General features: G+C 39.7%; 1 protein-coding gene and 1 long non-coding RNA gene across 6 annotated transcripts in view; one reads left to right on the top strand and one right to left on the bottom strand.

Annotated features, from left to right (window-relative positions):
* The window catches only part of LOC140706834 (uncharacterized), a 209,146-nt gene extending 204,070 nt beyond the window's left edge, over positions 1-5,076 (bottom strand). The window contains exon 1 of one of the 3 annotated variants that reach the window (XR_013544807.1): positions 3,577-5,076. This is a non-coding gene — a long non-coding RNA (uncharacterized LOC140706834). The remainder of the gene's footprint in view (positions 1-3,576) is intronic. The other 2 variants (XR_013544809.1, XR_013544805.1) reach the window with 2 other exon arrangements.
* The window catches only part of CDH9 (cadherin 9), a 237,858-nt gene that overhangs the window by 104,015 nt on the left and 109,027 nt on the right, over positions 1-24,816 (top strand). For all 3 annotated transcript variants that reach the window (XM_078392718.1, XM_020809332.3, XM_078392719.1), the window contains exon 2: positions 6,997-7,321. In XM_078392718.1, the coding sequence (XP_078248844.1) occupies positions 7,094-7,321 (228 nt within the window). In that variant the 5' untranslated portion in view covers positions 6,997-7,093. The remainder of the gene's footprint in view (positions 1-6,996; positions 7,322-24,816) is intronic.

The raw sequence follows: 24,816 nt of genomic DNA, 5'->3' as shown, positions 1-24,816 counted from the left end.
CCAAGGACACAATCATCCATATTATGGCATTCCTGATTACTGTGTACTAATATGAAAGCTGGACAGTGAAAAAAAGTTGTCAGCGAAAAAATGGTGCAATCAAAATGTGGTATGGAAGGAGAACTTTACAGAAACTGCCAGAAAGATAAATAAGTGGATGCTAAATCAAATGAAGCACAAACTCTCTCTAGAAACAAAAATTAATGAACTGAGGCTGCTGTACTTTGGCAATATCAATAAGAAGACAAGAATCACTGCAGAAGACAATAAAATTGAAAAAAGTTCAAAGCTATTAAAGATAGGGTATGATCTTTTAGGTCAAAAATGTGAAGGGCAAGAGGAGAAGAGGATGACAGAGGACAAGATGGCTGGACAGTGTCTTTGAAGCTACCAACATGAATTTGACCAAACTCTGTGAGGCAGTGGAAGCCAGGAGGGCCTGGCGTGCCCTGGTCCATGGAGTCACAAAGAGTCGGACATGACTTAACGACTAAACAACAACATGACCTTTTAGGGGTCACAATTTCATAGGTTTGACATCATTTGGAGGTGACATGATGGCACATAACAGCACAGCTGGTGTTCAGTGGCACACACACACTGAACCTGCAGGTATACTTTTGCCATCCTTAAAAATAGTAATTGCTAGACTTTATCCTCTCTGATTTTCTCAAATTGCCTTCTGAAGCCATAAAATAGGATAATGGCCACCACTTCTTGTGACAGTAAATTTCATACTGTCTCCCTGCTTGGCTGAACACTCCAGGTGGGGGGTAAGGAGGATGAGTCTCCCTGCACAACTGCTGAGTGGCCAGCCAAGCTGGGAGATGGCGGAGCTCCTGGCACCATTCGTGAGAAGGGCAGGACCTTTGTGCCACTGGGATGTGTGAGTGGATGGCTGGTTCCGGGGGTTGGACCCTGATTAGGTCCAGCTGTTATGGAGATATTCATATTTGTTTACGAATATGAGTATCCCCATCTCTACACTACACAATACAAATAAATTTCATGAAGAAGTGTTTTCTTTCATTTATTTATTTATTTTGCATGTGCAGTCTGATGTGACTGTCCCACTAATAGAACCGCATCTCCATTCCCAGTCCTTGTGTCCTCAAAGATGGCTTCAGTTGCCAGGGAAACCTCTGGGACAAGTTTTGGAATGGAGGACTGCAGAGGGGCATATGGTGGGGCAAGGACATCAAGTCACCTTAGACATCTGCTAGCATGGAACTGGATTCAGTGTCCCAGAAAATGAATCAATTTTACCGGATGACTCTTAGTTCTAATATTATGGGAGAAAGCAGAAGCAAGGGGGAAAAACAGCCTCTTCTCTGTCCACATTTCTTATACAGCCCCCCCTTTGTACTCTTCCCAGAAGAAAGACATGAAAGGAGACAGCATCTCTCCCAAAACAATATACTGTATGGGATACAGAAGACTTTATAGGGATCCTGAAAAGCCATGGAAAGTCAGACAGTGACTTCTTAATAGACAGAAACTAGATGGAGATGCATAGGGCTTTATGAGACTATTGATGCCTCCCCCCCTCTGAGTGTTGAAATGATAGAAATATTGTATGATCAATAATTCTTCATTTTCTATAGTAAACAGTTGTTTTCAGGACTGGATAACACTTCAAAAAACCCTTTTGATTGGAGATAATAGTGGAGTTGAAGCCACCTGTCAATTGAAGAGTCTTGGCAAGAAAAGTATAATGTAAGATGCCCTTTAGAAGGATATGGCTTCTGACCACAACCATAACAAGATCACACTTGTTCATACAGCTTAGTCACAGTAAATGGAAAGATGGTGATGGCAGAGAGAAAACCCAGTGTCACCCAGTAAAGAAGGCAGACATCATGTATTTCAATTTGCCGGTGGTTTGTATTTCTCAGTGACTCCAGTTGAAAGTGTCCAGGGCTGGCATCAGGGTCTCCATAACCAAATAGCAGATGTGTTGTTTCTGTGAAGGTGTATTTCCAAAAGGTTTGTATACACATTCATTTTAATGGTCCCTTATAACAGAATTCTCATATGGAATAAATAGTTCTCATATTAACTCTCAGACATGTGCACACACAAAATTGCTACTACAAAAACAAGGACCAGCATCAGCTGGGTTGGAAGAGGATTTTGTTAGATTTCACAGTCTTGATAAAAGCATTTCCAAAAAATATCAAATCATGTTGAAAGAAACAAATACGCTTCTTCCCCGGTCTGCACCTTTGTGAGATTTACACAATGTTTTGGAGGGAAAAAAAGAGTACACAAACAATGCACAGATTTTAAGATGCAAACAGCTGAATATGCACATAACTGAGAAAAAAATGGCATGCTCAGTCATCCTTCAGTCAAATGAGAAGAGTTGTGTTACTCAAGAAAAATTATGTAACAATTGTTCACATGTGGAAAAAATGTGTTATAGAAATACACACATTTGAATGTGGAAAGAAAGCAATTTTCCCCCAGATGTGAAACAGAAAGAGGAAGAAAAAGTAGGAAGATTTCAGAGTAATTAAGGGAAAAAAAAACAGCTAAAGCTGAGGGATATTTATACACCTAGCCTCAGCTCAGTTAAAGGTTTACACTCTCTCTAGGTGACAAGCAAGTATGAACTGGTTTCTTGTTAAATTGTGATCGCAAAAAGATCGTCGTAATGCGGTTTCGTCATAATGCGGGGCAATCGTAAAGCGAGGCACCACTCTAATCTATATCTAACTAAAGGAATATTCATTATTTGACCCATAAGTATCTGTTTTCATCATACGTTAAGCTTTGTTTTTCCTAATATACTTTACAGTGTGTATCACTACATTATATTTCTTTATGATTCCAAGTTTTAAAAATGCTGTATATTTCTTTACCTCTGTGCCTTCATCATATTCATCTTTGTTAGTGTCACTATGAGAGCTCTGATACTTACAGGTAAAATGAAAGGTTTCTATACTTCCACCACACTAGAAAACCCAATTCACAGAAAACCTTATTAAAAACATTATTCACCCCTCTAATATGTTTTTATTTGTCAACAGGAATGCTAGTCCAATGCCATCCTGACACAAAATAATCAATATACACATTTATTTTTCAACAGTCCCTATTGTGGACTCACCAACAACACTATTCATTAGTCTACAGAATCTTTTTTAATAACAAGAGGATTTACAAGTTTAATCTAAGGACAGACAGACTCTAGTTGAAATAGCAACATGATGAAAAGAATGTCAGCTGAAAACACCATACTGAAAGCTTATTAAATATCACACCGCTAATAGTTTAGATCTGCAATTATTATTATTAAGCACACCTTTGAGAGGAGTTTCAACTGAAAATAAAATCAAGAAAGATAGCATTTTTATAATAGAGCACCTATTTGCATGTTACCTCCCAGGAGAAAACTTAACTCAGCATTGCTAACCACACATCCTCAGTATAACAAACAAATGCTATTGTTCTAATTGTGTCTTAACAGTTTTTGTGTCTTAACAAATTCTCTCCTTCTAAAAAACAGCCAATACTCAAGAGAGAAAAAATCCAGAGCTGCAACACAGTATTCTAAATAGAGCTACTACTTACAAAGTAGGTTTGATGAGAAGCCCAAACCAATCTAAAGGCGTCTAAAAATACATCCCTTACCAGAAGCTCATGAAGACCGATAAACATTTTGATCAACAGCTACACTACCGCATGACAGCTTATTGGTCCAAACCAGCAAAGAATCTTGTGGCTTGTAATGAATTAGCTTTCTTGTGGGTGCTGCAGGGAAATGATACAATTCTTTCAAAGCATATCAAAGGATTATTAGAGAGAAGAACATTAACTGCAGGTCAACTTATCTGAAAGATAGCTTGCCCAGGAAGGCAGTTCTTCACTAACAAGAGACAGAACAATGAACCCAATCCTATTACTAACACCACCCTTCCATTCAAATCAGGTTTACGTTGTTTTTGAACAATTTAAATTTGGGTGTTTACATGAGGTATACACAAGCACAGATTAAATTGAAAGGAGATTGTGTTTTTCTTTCTTTGCGAAAGTTAGGTTTTTTTGACTCCTCCACCACAGATCTGTTTATTGTCGGATAGCTCAGTGGTTTACGTCTCTGGCTTCAGTCAGAGACTGTAAGTTCCATTCCTCACTGGGCTTCCTTGACAGGAGCTGGACATAATGATCCATAGGATCCCTTTCAACTCTGCGGTTCTAAAATAATTATAATCTAATACAGATACAGTGGGGTCTTGACTTGAGAACTTAATCCATATTGGAAGGCGGTTCTCAAGTCAAAAAGTTCTCAGGTCAAATCTGCATTTCCCATAGGAATGCATTGAAAACCATTTGATCCGTATCTGCTCTTTTCCGTCCATAGAAACTAATGGGAAGCTGCTATTCTGCCTTCGACCACTAGAGGGGGATATTTTGTTTCTTTTTTTCTTAGGTCAAGAAAGGTTCAGGGAAGGCAGGGAAAATACAGTCCAGGCAGTACCAGGCAGTCTGAAGACTGTCTCCCAATCCACTCTCTAAACGCTGGGAGGAGTGAGGAAGCAGACAGGCACCCTTTTCACTGGCCAACAGTTAAGTGAAAGTTCACATTTTGCACTTTCCCTGCCTCCCACGTGGGTTTTTTTCAGTTCTTAACTCAAATCTAAGTATGTAAGTCAAGTCAATATTTTCCTATGAGAGTGGTTCTTAAGTCAAAATGTTCTTAACTCAAGCCGTTCTTAAGTCAAGACCCCACTGTATTGAATTGGTTAATTGAAATCAATTCCATATATGTGAACTCCCCTGTCAGTGTTATTTTTTTAAAAAAAAAATTGCAATCTGATACAGTGCTATACCAGATAGCAGGATTAAAAAAAAAAAAAACATATTGTGGTCCCTTGTGTTATCAGCTGCTCAGCTGATGGATGGCAAAGGAACACAAACAGAGAAGGAAGAGGGGTGGCCCAGGAAATGTTAACATGAACAGCAATGTAACTCACAGTAAGTGCTCAGCTTCACCACCCATCACTGGGTGGCACAGTGTCTTATCAACCACAGTGGCCTGTCTCCGAGGCACGGCTTACCCACACATGAGGGGGTGGCACAGCACCTGCTCAATTGCAGCAGCTGGCGTTGCTGCTCAGAAGCTGTGGTGCAGCCTCAGGAGCTAGCACTGCATTTGCAGGGCTGCCGCATCCTGAATGGTGGTGAAGCTGGGCTGCTGCATCATGGAGCCAGGTTGCTAGAGTTAAAAGTAATTGGGTCTCCTCTTTTCTCTTCCATCTACTCTTGTCTGTGCTTGCTTCCTTCCCATCCAGTGAGCTACCAGGGAAGGGGCAGCTGAATCTTCCTAGACCCCTCACCCATTTCCTTGTAGAGTTGTTGAATTTAGCCAAGAGTCATGAACAGCACTAGGGTCACAGTTGCCCACCACAATTAGAGCATGATCCAGAATCACTGGCAATTCATGGTAGATGTTTGTTTGTTTGTTTGTTTGTTTGAGGGAGGAGTTACACAGTGGTATGTTAGTGCACTTTGCAGACATAGAATATGCTATGTATCCTCCTACTAGTCTTAGTTGAGACTTGCCCACTAAATCAATTGTTGAATGAGAAGTTTACATTTATGTAAATCCCACAGAGTCAATGAACGTGCTTTAATAGAATAGTAATAGAATATTGGGACTAGTAATAGAATATTGGGAAGAGTGCTTGTGTGCATTAAATAATTAATTAATTTAGGATTCTGGGGTTGAGTGTCAATTTGCCCCCTGTAGACATCCATGGTACAAAGAGAGACATAAATCCTCACTGTGTGTTCTTCCATAACAAATAAAGGTTTCCTTTGACAATTTGTCCAGTCATGTACAACTCTAGGCGGCAATGCTCATCTCTGTTTCCAACCCATAGAGCTAGTGTTTGTCCACAGAAAATCATCCATGGTCACGTGGCCAGTGTGACTAGACACAGAACGCCATTTACCTTCCCACCGAGGTGGTATCTATTTATCTACTTGCATTTTGCATGCTTTTGAACTGCTAGGTTGGCAGGAGCTGGGACAAGCAACAGGGGCTCACTCCGATTCGATCTTGCGTCGATTCGATCTTACGACTGCAGGTCTTTTGACCTTGCAGCACAGAGGCTTCAACGGTTTAACCTGCAGCGCCACCACGTTCCTACTCCATAACAAATAAGATACAGCAAACAGAGAAACAAACAAACATGCTGCTCCTACATGCCCACGGAAGTCTTACTGAAGACAGAAATGTTTTTTTGCTCCGTAGTCTCCAAGAGAATATGGACATTTGTGGAAATTAATTTTTCTGCATTTCTGTGAATGGAAAAATTTAATTGCTGCTTTGTTGCATGGACTAATATAGTAGAAACATTGAATAGGTTGCTTATGCTTTTCTAAACCATCTGCCTCTACTTTGTGTTTGTAGTGGGTGTGTCCTTGTATTCACAAAATGAAAGAATTTTAGTGGCAGCAACAACTGCAATGAAATAGTTGCTCTTTCACTGAGAACCAGGAGGCAGAAACTTTTGCTGGGGTTGGAGGCCAGAGAATTCTTGGTTGGCTGGATAGTTCTGTGGTTTGGTATCTGACTGCAGAGTCAAAGGTTGGGAGTTTGATTCCCCACGGTGCCTCCTTTGAGTAGAGCCAACCTGTGCAGCCTTAGGCAAGGTGGACAGTTCCAGGGTGACCCCAGAAGAAGAGAATGTAAGCCACTTCTGAGTATTCTCTATCTGGAAAGCCCTGAAATAGGGTTGCCATAAGTCAAAATTGACTTGACGGCACAGGTTTATTATTAGAGAGTTCTTGTCAGGTTGTCTTGCTTTGCTGAAACAGCCTGTCATGGCAGAGACACCAGAAAGATTGTATCTCTGTACTAACGATTCTTCGAAAATAGAAAAAGAAAGGAAGAAAATAAAACAACTTTGATATGTATGGTGTTTGCTTTATTTTCATACCCTCCCAATCCCTTAATATTCACACATATCTTTGTCCAATTCACAGATCAACTGCAAGAGGAATACATAATTTGTAGAGGGTTCTTCTGGATAAAGTAAGAGACATCTTGAGCCTAGTCAACACTTTTCAAAAGGCACGAATAATGAGAACTTGCTATTGCTTCTCATTTCTCATCTGGACTTGTATGTTTCACGAAGTACCTACTTCACCATCCCTGAAAACGACTCACGTTTATTTCCAAGCTGAAAGGATAATGGGGCATTCTAAAGACCATGGAAAAGCACTGCATCGGACCAAACGGGGATGGATGTGGAATCAGTTTTTTTTACTGGAGGAATATACTGGTCCAGATACCCAATATGTTGGCAAGGTAAGTACTGCTGCATAGCTGAATGGTTTATGTATCTGGGTGCAATGGTTGGAGGTCTGCTCTCCATTGTGCTTCCTTGACAGGGGCTGGACTTGATGATCCATAGGGCCACTTACAGCTCTGAAGTTCTATGAAGATGATTACTGAGATTCATAGATTATTTGTAATGATGATTGAATATAACTGGTTTCAATTCCAAAGCAGCAGCATTTGAAGCCAGTTAGGTCAAATATCACTTCCTACTGAGGGGAAATAAGATTTTACAGCTCACAATTTATGGAATATTTCTATTTTATAGGTGGGGAATGGTTCTCAGATACAAGGCTACATGTTTTGTAAGAAAACATTTCTTTAGCTGAGAACGTACTCAGTCAGAGTTAAAATGTGCAGCTGGTGTTTGGCAAGGGACTGAAAGTGTTATATGGTTACAAGTAATGTTGGCTGATTAGTGTGCTTCTGGGAACATAAAAAATATGTGTATAAAGAACATATGGTAGTGAAAGTATAGGCACATGCATGCTTCAAATGGCATGGGATGAGAATTAAGCTGATCTGCATACAAATCAAGAGACATAAATTTAATTTAAAAATATAAAACAGTAGAAGTGTGATATAATATCCCAGGTAGCCACCATCAATAGGACAGATGTACAAAACTACTTGCAAAACCATCCATTCTCATCAATATATGCTGTATTGATACAATGATACCTCTCAAGGCCCCACAGAAGTCCTCATTTTGGGGCAATAGTGAGCCAAGGAACACAATTTCTTCTTGAACTTTGTGGACATGGTCTCTTCACAAATCTAGCATCCCTTCCTTTGTGAAATAAAACACAAACTCAGGAAGCACAGAAAGATAGGCTGCTTGTCCAAAAACAGTCATTGTCATTTTTCACAATTTGTTTTGTTTGGGATAAAATATTATTTCTTTCCAAGCATTAATTCACAAACGTTGCTTAATTTACATCTAAAAGCTCTCGTTCTTGTGGTCTTCTCTTGCTGAGAGCCTCTGGAAAAAAATTCCCTACCCTCTCACTGGGTGAGAATTTTTTTTCCAGTTCTTTGACCTTGCACACACTGTAAAGAAGCAGGCAAAGATTTACATCCTTACTTCATGGTGGGTCATATCCCATCTCCATGTAAGAGTTACAACATATCTGAAAGCTGGACCAGAATAATTACTACTGTGTCACAGATGCAGGGTCACTGAGTTTTTACTTTTTTAAAAAACGGAAGGAAGGTTTTTATTTATTTAGGACATTGACACCTGCATTTTATTATTTATTGGTTGGTTTATCATTAGTGTGATTTCTGTCTCACTCTTCTTTATAGGAACTCAGGGCAAGTACAGTAACAACCTCTGTAATACAAGATTGAAATCACAACTATATGAAAAATGCAACAAAATGAACAAGAGGCATACGAAATAAAACACTTGCCTTAAATTCTAAATGCCTATGCAAACAGATACATTTTTAATCTGAAACCTGAATAGCATAACCCATAAAATAAGGGCCCATGGTGCTTTTAACATTTACTATATAACGTACTGTACAAATAAAATAAATAAGAAATTTAAGATTAGGGATGTGCTCTATTTGGATGAATGCATACAAAATCAAGGGAAGAAGCATGCTTTTGGGACGACAGGATGGAGCAAGAGGCCACTGGTCATCCACACAGTGGATCAGCTCCTCCATGGATCCTTCATGTTTACTCAGTAATATGTGTCTGTATATGTGTGTCTTAAAAGATGCACCATGATTGTTATTGAAGAAGAAGAAATTAAAAGGAACATATAATGATTGAAATCCTGTTGCTTTGGGCTTTGAATGGCTAGGTCAAAATTAGGGCCAGTCTTTCTGCCAGTGGTTCATTTCTTTTTCTTTCTTTTTTCTTGTTGGTGTGGTGATGCAAATACTGCTGGCCTTTGAAACATGGCTAAAAGGTAGAAAAGGGTACCTGTGTGTAGGAGTAGAATTGTGTGTCTCTCACTGAGTATTTAAGGTTGACCATGTCTCTAAAATTGATAATTCTGTGTAGCTGCACTGCTACCATAAGTTGTAGTTGTTTGTCTCATCAAATGGGATTTTTCACAGAAACCTGAAAATGCACAGACACCATCGTAGACCCAGACAAGGACCAGGTTGGAACATGAACAAAGGGAAATAGAACAGTTCAGGGACCTATTTGGTAAAACCCACAGAATCTTCAGCTAAGGATCAAGCAAAACAATTCTAATAGGAGTAGAATTACATAGTAAAAAAGTTTTGCTTAGCAAGCTTGTCACCATGAAAGGAAAGGCCGGGTCCTCAGTAGCTATGTGGCTAATTTCTGAAGATAGATGGAGAAGTGAACTTGCTAGATCTCAAGACATTGGGTGAAGTCTCAATGATTTGGTATGTTTCTCAAAAACTCCAAGCAATGAGACCACTTTAATTCTTGAAAAGACCTCTGTTTTATGAATTTGGAATGTTAAGTTTCTGTATCCACAATTCAAAATGCCACGAAATGGCCTAATATTGGGGTACAATATTGTGCCCACATTGTCAGCAGAAAAAAGGATGACAAGCTTTACTTAGTAAAGAGCAACATGTTGACAACACCAATGGCAACAGTCAAGATGGTCTAAAGATACCCTCTTGTGTTCAGTCAGTACCATTCACAAAGTGACACCAAGCAAGGGAAAATCCAAGAAGGTGACTTATTTTTCATCAGTTAATCATTTCTCACCCAAACACAAAGCAATTATCATGGCTGTTTGTTGACAATTGTGGGTTGCTTGTAATCTGATTAGCTGTGCTTATACCCAGATTTTGGACTCCTTTATCCTTCATGTCTATTCATACAATCAGATAGCCCTAAATGAATTCTACTAGCAAAGCAAAGTGTGCTGCTTATATACTGCCCCATAGTGCTTCAAGCACTCTCTGGGCGGTTTACAATTTAATTATGCAGGCTACACATTGCCCCCCCAGCAAGCTGGGTACTCATTTTACTGACCTCGGAAGGATAGAAGGCTGAGTCAACCTTGAGCCGGCTACCTGGGATTTGAACCCCAGGTCGTGAGCACAGTTTTAGCTGCAGTACAGCGGTTTAACCACAGCGCCACAAGGCTCCTATGAATTCTACTACATTTCCAAATATGCCCTGCCCTCACTCCCCTGATATTGCAAGTGCTCGGTTATGAGACATTGCAAGGGCATGCCCCTTGGTCTTACATTTTGGCCCTAAAATTTCAGGGAATGGACCCAGAAATGTTGTTTCTTTTGGTCAGAGAATTCCAGGAACTGCATTTCACAAAAGTAATGTTTCAAAGCTTTACATTTTTTTATTTATTAATTCCTTATTTCAGAATGAACAAACCTGAATGATATCTGCCAAAGCATTCTCTAGGTCAGAACATAGTTAAATGGGTCAGTTCACACTTCACCAAAATTTAATGCTGCATTCTTTGATTACTGCTTTACAGAGAGGTCCAAGTTCTACTGTTAATGTTTAAGGGCTAATCCAGTTAGCCTGAAGTAGACAAGACCCACTGAACAAAAAAAAATTAGAAGATAAGTTGGATGAGCAAGCCAAGGTCAGTTTACCAAGATATTAGATTAACAAGAGTCAAAGGAATGCAGATAACTGAGAAATAGCTGAGCATATTTATATTCCTTTCTGTAACTTCTGAGAAGGCAGAAAGCGTTATTCAGCTACAGCTAGAAGACTATCTCCCATACTTTTAGCCACTTAGGAAACTTTACCCCTAAAGCATCTTCTGTTGGATCCTTGCAGTTATTCTTGGTTGGATCTTGCTGTCCTGTATCTTTAGATGTTATTTCTTCCTGAGCTTTGGGGAAACAAACCTAACACAGACTGGACATTTACTGGTGTCTGCATCCCTAATGCTCATATGGCTAGCAAGTTTGTTACTTTTTTTGACCAAAGGAAGTGTCCAAACAAATTTTGAAGGCAGACCTAAGCACAATGCATTTTCCCATCTTCTTTGCTGAGCAAATATCTTCTTCATTTGCAAGAATTTCAAACTCCAAATCCTCCTTCTTAACCTATTTAAACAATTTTACTTCTGAACACACACATACCTTATTTGCTGACTGTTCAAGGCAAACTTAGACAATAACTATCCAACTAGTCAGAATAGTGAGGATGCATGAGACAATTTTGAATGCATCAGTTTCCTGTTTAATTGGATAGTAGAGAAGTGCCATTTGATTTTTTTCTTTAACTCCAACTCCCAGAATTCTTCAAGAATTCTTTAGACAGAATTCTGAAAATTCAGATCAGTGATCTATACCTATAGATACATATATTTCACTCACATGGACCAGGGCCTAATTCTCTGAGGCTGCATAGCTGTCTGAGGCCCACTTCCTGTTGTTGATATAGACAGAAGGAAATTACAGTGGTGCCTCCTGGGAGTTGTACTCTGAATACCCTTTAGACTTTATAAAGCAGTGGTCCCCTGCCTTGGGCCTCCAGATGTTCTCAGACTTCAGCTCCCAGAAATCCTGGCCAGCAAAGGTGGTGGTGAAGGCTTCTGGAAGTTGTAGTCCAAGAACATCTGGAGGCCCAAGGTTGGAGACCACTGCTATAAGGGACACATCCCAAACAACTATGGGGCTCAAGAAGCACCATAACAGGTTCCTTTTTGGTACAGGAACAAGAACTATGCAGATAGCCATGCAGTCTTAGAAACTTAGGCCCTGGTCAAAGGGAGCAACATGTAGGTTTCTGAAGGTATCTATAAATATCTATAAATATGAGTCTGTGGGCTGGAACTCCCAGAATTCTGTGTAGATAATTCTTAGAGAATTGTGGGATTTGGCAGCTAAACAAATCCAAATGGCACATCCCTATTGGATAATATCAATTATATTGGTCTTGGATAGGGAAGCAAATACCTCCTAATCTCATATGTAAGATTAAGAAACAGAACCATTCTTTTCTCTGGCAAGAACAGCCAGGTATTTCCTAGCAATGAGAAGAGTGAGGTTGTGCAAAACCACAGTGCCTGCTCTTTTGTTTCATATCCTGTCAAGAGTTAGCAATTTTGGGTGGGTGGATTGGGCCTTTATGAAGAATTGCCCAGTCCCTCTGTAATTGCTGTATATGTACAAAGACATTTTGTGCAAATGCTTCTTCTGCACAAAATCATCAATGAAGAGGAAACACACACACCCGGCTGCCTTGCATTCTCACACTGGTGGTGGAGCTTCAAAGTTCCTTGGTAAGATGTCTCCTCATGTCAAAAGAGCCTAATTTGCATGTTCCAGGGCAGATAAGTGCTGCATGTGCAGCATTCTGATTTGGGCTAGGTGATGAATGGATGGCCACACTGTGGCAAAACTAGGTTACTGAGTGTGGACTCTCAGTGGTGTTTTCCATTCCATTCCAAGCATATAATTTCTCTGAATGTGGCTTCTGGGAGAGCAGAAGAGAAAGGAAAGAATCTGGTAGGGGTTTTGCCTACAAACTGAAGGTCCACCACATTCATTATGTTGATGGTTCTATGTAGCACCCTCTGTTCCCTTTATTATCTCTGTTTGCATTTTCCCCTCCCCAATCCAAAACTATACATATACATAGCAGCATTTGCAGAAACCCTATAATAAATTGGTTCAAGCTACCTCTGAATCATCTCAGAGAGAGTCGGTCCCAATTCACACAACATATATTTGGATAGTATTCTCACAGTCGTATAAACAGCATGTTATTTTTTTTCTCCCACTCTCACATTATTAATGAATAAAGGCACAGGAGTAAAGAAAATGTGCGTATTTGGGGGAAAATGCATAAATACAATTCATTTAAAGTGGAAAATGCATTAAATGTGCACAGCAAAAAAAAAAAAAAACGCTAAAAATGCATACATCAGGAGAAGGATGAACCAACATAAGTATATATTTCTGTGGGTGAAAATATGAGAATTGCTTCAGGTGTAACAGACCCTGGACAGAGTGAGAATGCTGGAGGGTTCCTAAGAAATGTAGTAAAAACAAAATGGACAAAATTTCATAATCCATACTTGTGGAATATGCTGGATAAACACCAAGTTTTCCCTCAGGACCTCTGCTTGCCAATTTGCAAATGGAGCAAATACTGCACAGGTACCACATCACCCCAGAACTTTCTTTGATGAAAAGAAACAACACCCTGCAGCTTCATCCCAGGGACTTCTCACTGATTGGGAAAGGTGGGGAGCATACAGCAATATGATCTGAACCAGATGTTGCAGTGAACACACAGCTGCTGAATGCTTCAACCTATTGTCTAACTCCTCCCTTGTTCCATGTAATGTCAAGTATGGGAAACATCTGACACATCCAATGTTGTGTTGTCCAACATCCTCAGGCCCACCTAGTATGGCTAATGGTGCGGGACTGTGGAAGATAGTTCAAAACACCTGGAGAGCCAGAGTTTTCCCACTTTTGGTCTAGTGTCATGTGCTGGTGTCATTATGTCATGATGTCCCATGCTCTCCCACGCAGCAATACTAATAACAAGGCTCAGGAGCAAGTTGATGTCAGAACAAGTGGTGTCAATCACCCATGCTTGGAGTGACAATTGATTGGCTTTCACACATTCAGTGACTATACTGAGATCTTTGGAAAAAAAAGAAGGTATGACAACCATTCAGGGGCCATGTGAGCTGCCAATCCAACCTTTAAAAAAGCAGCAAAATGCCTGTAGAACAAACACTATCCTTAACTGCTTTGGCAGAACAATCTGGCTGTCTGCTTCAAAAGGTGATGGTTTTCAGTGCCTTGCCTGTTTGAGCAAGGCTTTCTGTGTAGTCACCTTGACGAGGAAAAGAAACACTGTCAACAAGCAACTGTCACAAACATCAAGCTATTCCTCATCTCTTTGCATATCCCTGTACTTCTGATCTTGTTCTTCCCACCCTCCCAGAATGATTTGCACATTCAGCCCTCTCACAAAACTGAAAGACAAGTGCACTCTTTTCTCAATAATGAAATGCTGTGTGTGAAGTATCTCTCTCTCTGTAGGTGTGAGTGATGGAAAAAAAGCACCCATCTTTTCATTTCTGGACCGTGTTACTTCCTCGTATATTTACTTAGAAGTCCATTCTGTTCATTTTTACATTGATCTCTGTGTTGTTCTTTTAAGAAAAATCTGGAAAATGTACCCTAGAATATGTGCATTTTTCAACACAGAGACATAATTATAAATGGGTTTGCTGTCAAAACACAGATTTTTAAACACTGATAAATGTTTTTAAGCTGTTTCTGAACAATTAGGATGTGGGAAATCTGGCAGGTGAAATTAGTTCTGATTCTGATGTTGGTTCGGAAAATGCAGACAAAGTTGCTTCAGACTGGCATTTACAAGGACCATATTATGTAATTCTTTTGAGTATGTATGTGTGTCTGTCTACATATGTTTTTGAATGTGTATTAGCAGGCGAGGTATTAAAAATATGCATGCATCCCACAACAGTCTATCAATGCACATATTCTAGGGTACATTTCCCTGATTTTTCTTAAAAGAACAACACAGAGACAGAAGAAAAATGACATTCTATGAGATCCTACAAGTGCAGCTTGATGTCCACATTGATGACCTGCATGCACCTGCATGATCACACTGATCTCTCTGTCAGTCAAATCCTGACTTCACTTGTGCCACTTTTGATTCAAATTATATGTGACAGTGACATACTTTGGCAGGTCTGTTCACCATTCATATACCAAACGGGGGCAAAGAGTGTGATTTAAAATCCAAGAAAGTATACAGATCAGTTGGTATGCCACATACCTCTTGCCATTTATTTTTCAGTGTTCTTTTCTCCCAGCTGGAATCCATAACAGAGGGGTACTTGGTTAGTATCTACCTGTAGCCAGCAGGCTCATCTGGGGGTGGCAGGAGAAATCGGCAGCCCTGCAATGAACCACTAATAGCCTTGGAGTTGGCACTTAAAGTTCTCATAAATGCCTTGGAGCAATGCTACTCAGGGAAAGGCATCACTGAAGTGATGGATTCAGCTGGAGCACTTAGGCTTCAAGAACAGTCCAAACATGCCATAGGCTAATGGCAAGTCTACATAGTTCTAGTCTGCTGCTCTTGCTTTACCAAATGAAGGAGCCTGGTCTATGAAAATGATTACGGATAATTCCAGAAGCTGGAACCATTACTCTCTAAAAGTAATCCATCCCATTACACATTTCACAGTGGCAGCTTGATCATTGCACTACTCATTCTGCCAGGTCACCCGTCCTCCCTGAATACCTTTGTTTTGTTCCTCACCAAATTGCCATCATGTTGCTCCTATTGACTGCAGGAGATGTTCCCTCTTATTGGGAGCTTTTATCTCTTGTTTGTTGCATCAGGCTTCTTCTGGAGTTGTTGAATGAACTGTTTAGCCAGTATTGTTGTCACACTTTCCGTGTCCACCCACTTCTTTCCTAATGGAGAACAGGCAGAAGAAGGGAGTGGGAGATCTTGCAGTGAAGTTCTGTGAAGTTTGTGTTCCCTTGAGAAATAAATGCCTCTTCAGCCTTGTTGGGATAAAAAGTAATGACTTACAGGCATCATCGTTCTATATAACTAGTTATTCCAGAGAGAGGCCCAGAAGGAAAAGACCAGAAATCAGGCCTTCTTGGCAGTTGCACCACTTCTGTCAACTCCTGCCTTATATCCACCTGGCCCCATCACTGGATACCTTTAAGAGATAATTGCAAACGTGGTTATATACAGAGGCCTTTGAGAATGTTATACCAGCAGAACACAGAGTACCTACCAAACCCTAAGTCAGCGATTCCACTATCCTGGTTGCTTTTATTAAATGTCATTTTTTGGCTGTATTTTTAAGTTTATAATGTTTCTAATTCATAATGTTTAGTATATGCTTATTCTTTTATATCACTTTGATGTTACTTTATTTTAATTTATTGTTGGTGTGACTATGGTTTTCCTTTCTGTTGTGAACCACCTAGAGTGGCCTTGGTAGCCAGATGGGTAGTATACAAATTAAATAAATAAATAATAAAATAAATAAATTGACAATCTCTGGCCAGAATCCTCTTGCATTGCTACTCAAATGATGTAAATGTTGGACATGAATTGCCCTTTGTTAAAGAATCACTGTAGACGTTATCAGTTGCATGGTGAGTCGCACAACTCAGTATGGAACAGATAATGTCCATGTTGATTTCTCAACGATTTGCCTCCAAAAGTTACACTGTTTGTGTGACAACAGCATAACTAGGCGAGAGGAAGACAGTGTGGGTCTCTGGGTAATTCCAACAGGGAAGAAATTAAACTAAACTACTTCAGGAGCCATATAACATATGCTGAAATGAGGCAGCATGAAAGCTAGGTATTGCAGAGTATAGGACTATTTCAATGATATTACATAAATTGTACTGGTTGTTTTTTTTAATGGTTAGGCTATAAATAGAAATAAATAAATAAATAAAATTAATGTGAGGCATATTTTTATTAATGCTGTAGCTGTTGACATTTTTATTTATCCACATCAGGAAGCAATCCTTTTTGATGCAGCTTCTGAACAACATTAGAGCTGGAAGACTTATCACTTAAAAGAATTATGTTGCCCAACTTCATCAGTGCAACTTGATTAGTATTGGAATCAGCCTTCAGAGCTATTAAAGATGTTGTATACACATGAAAAAAGCAGTAAAAATGTTACCTTACTGATAACAGCTATTAGATTCCTTTGACAGTTTACAAATGGATGATGTTCACCCACCCCCAACATTATAAATTAGCATTTGTGATGGCTAAACACGATAGAACATCAGGCGGTAAAGTGTCGTTAAAAGCTCCAATTTTCCCAGGGAGGGAGCCTACAATCATGTGACCAAATTAGCAAGTTAGAACAAAATGGAATGCTAATTAAATTGTCAAAAAACAACCACATTTTTCCTCACATCTTCTGGGAAATCCAAAGACTGGCATGGTTTGACAGCATATTTTTGGTAGAGTTATAAAGGCATAAGCACATTTTAGATGAGGGGTAAAAATCAAGTAGCCCATAATATTAGCTTTGAGCCCCCAAGTCCCTCATCTTAAAACCTAGCCAGTACAAGTATTCCACCTGTTTTATGTGCATTGCATTGGTTAGAGGGAAAACACTTCAAAGCCAGAAAAGGCTTGCAAGAAAAAAATGTTTACCCCTCAATTTTAGAAGGCTTTTTTTCTGGTTGTCACCAAATTTCAGTGACAGAGCTGCCACCTGCTGTGGATAGTTGGCAGACTGATACTGGAATTCTGTTGACAAATATTTTTTTTTGCATTATGAGCAATACATGATCAAAATTGTGATACTAATGTGATGAAGAGTGTAACCATTAAGCATTACAGCATAATACTAATGGATTTTGACTAGTTTGACATTTGTTCAGTCAATGATTAACAATGACTTGCCTTTTCAGACTCTTAAGGTAAAGGTAAAGGTTCCCCTTGACAATTTTTGTCCAGTCGTGTTCGACTCTAGGAGGCGGTGCTCATCCCCGTTTCCAAGCCATAGAGCCAGTGTTTGTCCGAAGACAATCTTTTGTGGTCACATGGCCAGTGCGACTTAGACACGGAACGCTGTTACCTTCCCACCGAGGTGGTCCCTATTTATCTACTTGCATTTGCATGCTTTCACATGCTAGGTTGGCGGGATCTGGGACAAGCGACGGGCGCTCACTCCGTTGCGTGGATTTGATCTTATGACTGCTGGTCTTCTGACCCTGCAGCACAGGCTTCTGCAGTTTAGACCACAGCGCCACCATGTCCCATCAGACTCTTAGAAAGTGATAATGGTAGAATGACCCATCAAATTCTCCACTGCTCCGGCTTTGATATGTACATAGAGCTGTTCATTTTATTCCCATAAGTAGAAGGGAAAACACTTTCAGAGTAATTCTGTCTTTCAGACTGTACTTTCAAGCCTGAACCCTATTGAACACAGTGATGTGTTCTTTTGAGGACTTATGCAGCTTGCACTGTTGATTCACTTTTTTTGGGCGGGTGGAATACCTTTATGCCAAGGGTAAGAAGAATGCTGGTCTTCCAGTGCGTATAGCTCAGTGGTTTGAAGTGCCTGGTTGAAGAACAAGGGGCTCAGAGTTTGAATCCTTACGGTGATTTCTGGGAGAGGGACAAGCCCAGATAAACCAGGGGGTCTAAGTCAGAGAGGATTTTCATTCTCTGGTACCTACGCAGCATTGGGAAAGCTGCATGATTTCTGGCTGAGTGGGAAACCATTTCTGAATACTTTCTACCTAGAAAACCCTGGGAATATTGCCATAAGTTGGAATCAACTTGATGGCTCATAAGGATTATTAGGAAGAATTCTGTGCATATTGAAAACGGTGAGAGTGAGGTAAGGGCTAAGGTCCACTTTCAGAACCACTTCAACTTTTCAAGCTATATTTCAGCTTATATTCACCTACCCAGGAGTATATCCAACTGAACTCACTGTTTCAATGCAGCTTTTTTCTGAGGGGGGGGGGAACCTACACATACTAATTAAAAATAATTCATCTGCAAATATAAACTGTTTGCTAGACACCCATGGTTAACATAGGAAGAGAGGGCGGGTAGAGAGGTATAAACAAAAAGGATTGACTTCATAGCATTTCAGATACATTATGCCAAGATGAAATTTAAGTTGTATATTGTTATTTACTATCGTGTTTTTCTGTATCCAAGGGTATTATTATGTGTCGGGCTACTGTGTTCAAACTGAATAATGCTAAAATAACCTGTTAAAAATCAGAGGTGACCAACAATTATTGAGACAATATTTTATTTATTAATGTTCTAAGCTCTGTGCTGTGACACCTCTTCTGTTAATCACCACATAACAATTGCCACACACTGTTGTCCTTATGCCTTTATTGGCCAGTCAGGAAAGTCTTTTCCCAAATATTGAATTATTGATACACTCTGCTGTCATTTTTGCTGTGCCTTTTAATACACTATAAAATACTGTTACTTTTCCTTCTTTTCTTTGAAAAAAAATCTTATAATACTTTTAATCTTGAATATGAGGAAGAATTAAAGAACCTATTAATGAGGGTGAAAGGAAAGTTAAAAAAATGGTCTGAAACTCAACATTAAAAAAACTAAGATCATAGCCACTGATCCCATCACCTCCTGGCAAATAGAAGGGGAAGATATGGAGGTGGTGACAGATTTTACTTTCTTGGGCTCCATGATCACTGCAGATGGTGACAGCAGCCACAAAATTAAAAGACGTTTCTTGGGAGGAAAGCGATGACAAACCTAGACAGCATCTTAAAAAGCAGAGACATCACCTTGCCGACAAAGGTCTGCATAGTCAAAGATATAGTTTTTCTAGTCATGATGTATGGAAGTGAGAGCTGGACCATAAAGAAGGCTGACTGCCGAAGAATTGATGCTTTTGAATTGTTGTGCTGGAGGAGGCTCTTGAGAGTCCCCTGGACTGCAAGGAGAACAAACCTATCCATTCTAAAGGAAATCAACCCTGAGTGCTCACTGGAAGGACAAATCCTGAAGTAGAAGCTCCAGTACTTTGGCCATCTCATGAGAAAACTCCTTGGAAAAGACCCTGATGTTGGGAAAGTGTGAAGGCAAGAGGGGAAGGGTACGACAGAGGACGAGATGGTTGGACTGTGTCATTGAAGTTATCAACATGAATTTGACCAACTCCAGGAGGCAGTGAAAAACAGGAGGGCCTGGTGTGCTCTGGTCCATGGGGTCCCAAAGAGTCGGACATGACTTAATGGCCTATACAACATATGAAGCAATCCATAAATATTGATAATTTCTTAGGAAGACAAGCTACATTGAAATTCTCACTCATCCTTCATTCACATCACTTGTCTAACCACACATAATTGTTGCGTGAGAGATGCAGTAGAGTTAGAGCAGAGGTACCTTAGACTGGAGCCCCAGATGTACATGGATTACAATGCCCAGAAGCTCTGATTTTTGGCAGTGGTAGCTGTAGCTGTACTCCTAAAATATCTCAGGCCCCAAGTTTGGAAACCACAGATCTAGAAGCATTAGCTGAACTTTGAGGACCAGCAGTATATCAGCAGTGTACTGGTCACTGTTGAAATGCAATGTTCTAAGCATTGCATCAAATTGGCATTCCTGACCCAAGAAGGAAAAAAAGATCATTTACTCTTTGAAATCTAATTTTTATCCATGCAAAACAACATGGAATAGGCATTGATGTGAGAGAACTGCAGCTTTAGTTATAAGATTAGGATCTGTATTATCGGTTAATATTTGTTCTAGTTAAAAATCTATACTTCCATTCCCAGAATTCAAAGCCTGTTATAATGTGTATAAATCACAGAACTCTGAATGGTGAAAACAAGCATGTGCATTGTCTTTATAACAACTCTGATGTTGTTATGACAGCAGAGTCATCAGTGACTCATGTAAAAAGTCTTATTGCTCATTTTACAAGCTTGCAATATGGATGACTTGAAAGGGTTAGCACCCACAGAAGGTATTCTGTGATGTCAGTGTTGAGGCTACTGCTGGCCCAGAGATACCACTTGATGCCTCAAAGATATCAGCCTGTCAGGTCCATGTAGGGCTCTTTAAATTAATACTGAGAGGTCCCTTTTGGACTTCCCCCCTTCTGGTTATGCAGGAGAGCTGATCCTAGGACAACGGAGAATGAGAAACAATGAGATGGCTGTGAGTAGAGTCAGCAGCACTGTGAAGTGGTAGTTTGTGTCAGGTTGAATCTGTTTGGGCTGTGTCAGTTATCCCAAAACAACTGCATGTATAATAAAGATTTAGTTCCTTCTTAAAAACAATCCAGCTTATTTACTGACCATCTACTTGGTTCATGTATCTGAGAGTTCCCCAGTTAAAGAAAGGGAAAGCGAACCCTTAGGCTTGGCATTCGTTTTAGTTTTTCTTTTGTTAATTGCATTTTCCAAACCCCCGGAAGAAGACAGACCACATAACAGAAACCATCCTATCTCTTGAGTAAGAAAGGTTTCGTTAATCTTGGATGGATGAGGGAGTGGAGGTGGTTGCTGCTATTTACTCTGGGTAATATTGTTGTAAAAATTCGGGTCCAGTTAACTCTGGCAGATCCAATTTGATACCTGTTAGAGACAGAGAGAGAGAAGAAAACACCAACCCAGCATGCAAGTTTGTCTTTTGAAAATATAGGGTATGGTTTATTGAAAAACAGGAATTCTGCAGAATTGGAGATGAATGGAGCCTGCTGGCTCAGATCAATTCACCTTGATTTAACAAAAAAAAAATAGAAGCATACCTTTATAGGGTTTAATTCATAACAAGCTGAGATGACAGGATCAAGAAGTCCAGCCCACATGGAACAACTTGGCCTGCGAACTGTGGTTTCTATTTTGCTTGCATATTTTGCTTGCATGTTTTGCATCTTTGACGGACAATGATGGACAATATGTACATACAAACTCATTGATGTTGTTGGTTACATCGTTCCATGGATACAAAGTAAACAGGAATGTTTTTTAGAGTTCAGGAACCAGATTGTTATTAGCACTCTATGCTTATTATCTTGACATACAAAAAATGTCAAGCAGCTAACAGAAAGTTACCCTTCCTCTGTTCCTTTATCTTGCCTCTTCCCAGACTTTGTGTCTGCAGTCGTCCATTTGTCCTTGCAGTCAGCATGAGAAAGAAAAGTTATGTGCAGTCTTATCTGACAAGAAGCAAAAATGTTTCGAGCAGTATTTTTTTTTACTGATTTTTAAAATACTTTTTGTTATACTGGCTCCTTATAGCATAAAGCTTATAAAAGAGATATATAGAATACTGTATATATTGGAAAAGGAGAAATAGATTTTTCTAATAATATAAAAGTAGGCTACTCCATGGATTTTCTGTGGTGACCACAGCGCCACTGTTCACTGTAAGGCAGAAAAACACCTGTACACATTTCTTATGTTAAATCTGGCATTCGCATAGCATGATTAGAAGTAAGAAAAACTACAGAAGGAAATGATCTTTTTTTGTTTTTCCTGCTCTAAAACCATTGATAAAATCATCGAAGTCTAGTCCTGCAGCAACCCTAATTTCATATCCAAGACATAAGATGGGTGGTAGGAGAGAAAAAGGACAGACAATGTAGAAAAGCAGGTTTCCAGCATGTCTCTTTTAGGAAAGAATCAAAGAGACCAGTGACCTTTGCCTTTTTCAGGTTCCTCATTCATTCCTTTTGCAGTAGCTGAATTAGAAAGCTGATGAGGTTTTTCTCTTGGAAAAAGGGGAAACCGTACAAATAAAACGGAGCACCCAGATCTACAAAGTGCTCCTGCTGCCCTTCTGTCTTCTTACCCCCTAAAAGATATGGGGTTTTCATGGATGCTCAAATCATCGACCAAGACAAGGATCAGGTTGGAGTGTTGTCAGAAGGCCACAGGACAGGCTGGCCCTCAGTGTGCATTTCATGCAGACATAAAGCAGGTTGGGGAACCTCCACATCTCTATTGGAAAGCAATTAGTACTAATGCAAAGAGACTATAATAGGATTCTGCATAAATGTGAGTAGTAGGAAGATTTCCTACTACTAATGTGAAGCCCCATTTAAGCCAATGCATAAGCCATCGTCAAAGGGCTTATGAAACATATTACTTTTGTGTGTGTTCATCTATAACATTGAAGTGCATATGGTACACAGACATATACAACTGATATCCGACAGGTTAACCTACGGTGATGAACATCAGCTATATATGGAGATTGGACAAAGCTATAGAGGACAAGGCAACCATGGGCTATTATAGTTATGGATAAAAAACCCAGCCCATTAATAAATACTGGTTGATGGGGTCAATGAATACATTCATGCCCTGTTTGTGAGCTTCCTAAAAACATCACTTTGGCTACTGTGTGGGACAAGATACTGGACAAATTAGCATTTGGTCTGTTCCAGCAAGGCACACTTTATATTCTTATAAAACTAGACTGGTTGCCCTTGGTGGCAGGTGGGGGTGTGAAGGCTGCCCGATTCATTATTGCACAATTTAAACACAAGAACACAAAAACTGTTCAATAAGAACATATTTTTGGACATTTTTCAAGACAGTTTGAATGTGCTCTCACACTGGAGGGGAAAACTCCCAGGGTGATTAGTGAATCCTTGCTAGTTGTCTTGCATCTCAGATGGCATGTCTTGAATAATCCTGAGACAACAGTAAGTTGTTATCTCCCTCTCTAATGGCACTCCTTAAATTGTAATGCAGCAAGTACAAAATAACTCCAAAGGTCCTTGATATATCATCCAGCAATCCATAAATGACCAAGAATCAAGGAATTTAACTAAATATTGCCAATAATTTCCAGCCAAGGCATTATCCTTCCCTAGTATCCTACCCTGCAGATGTTTCAAACTGCACTCACCATCAATTACTGTACATTGATACATATCACTGGGTGGGGACAATTTTATATCATATCTAAGAAGAAAGAAAGTTCTTTGTAGTATAACCAAAGCACCATATCCCAAATCTGAGTAAGTAGGCAGATACTTTTATTTTTATTATTTATTTCAAGGGTAAAGGGAAATAACTCAGGATAATAGGGAATATATCATGCTATACATTATCACATATTATCTGTACCTAAATATATCATTACATTAAAGACTTTTGTGTCTGTTAGTTGCCTATATAATTCCAACTGGAGTTATTTGGCTATTTTGTATTAAAATTATCACATTTGGCTTTCAGGTTATAGAACGGATCCAGTTATATATAGGGTCCCATTTTTCAGTTGCTTCTTGGATCAGACAGACACTTTTTACCTAGTTGTATCAACTATATACCATTCATATCTTTTATTTTATTCTACTCCAAATCCCAGAATTCTCCAAAAATTTCCCAGCAGAATTCTGAGAGTTCCAGCCCACAAAAAACACAGCTACAGACCCCTTCATATCTCTCACCTGGAAAAAGCTTGGGTTCGTCTTCTAAGCCTTCTTCTAGACCAGTGGTTCTCGACCTTGGGTAACCCAGAGTTTCTTGGACTACAGTTCCCAGAAATTCCAGGCAGCACAGCTAGTGCTGAAGACTTCTGGGAATTGCAACCCAGGAACACCTGGTTACCCAAGCTTGGGAACCACTGTTTTAGACCTTGTTTCCTTCCACAGTGCTTCATGAGAGGAAGCCGTGGCAAGTCTTGATGGGGGTGCTAGGAAAGAAAAAAAGGACAGCATCTCAGAAGGCTTAAAGGGAAGATACAGTCTTTCTCCAGATGAATGAAATGAAATTATTTGCACATGGAACTCTCAAATTCAGAACCCAAGTGTTGAGGGCATTTTTTCATAATTCAAGGTGGAATGATAACAATGGGATTTTTGTTCACTGCTGGGTTTGGATCATATCTTCTGTAGAATGGTAAAAATGGACAGGGGTTAAACCAAGCCAAGACCTAGTTATTTTCAGAATAGTCCCACTGAAGGGCACTCAGAACCAAGACAGCAAATTTAGCCTTTCTGACATAGATAAAAG

Source organism: Pogona vitticeps, chromosome 4 (genome assembly GCF_051106095.1).
Source record: "Pogona vitticeps strain Pit_001003342236 chromosome 4, PviZW2.1, whole genome shotgun sequence".
Classification (NCBI taxonomy): Eukaryota; Metazoa; Chordata; class Lepidosauria; order Squamata; family Agamidae; genus Pogona; species Pogona vitticeps.
The sequence above is the reverse complement of the archived record's forward strand: the minus strand, read 5'-3'. Positions and strand labels throughout refer to the sequence as shown.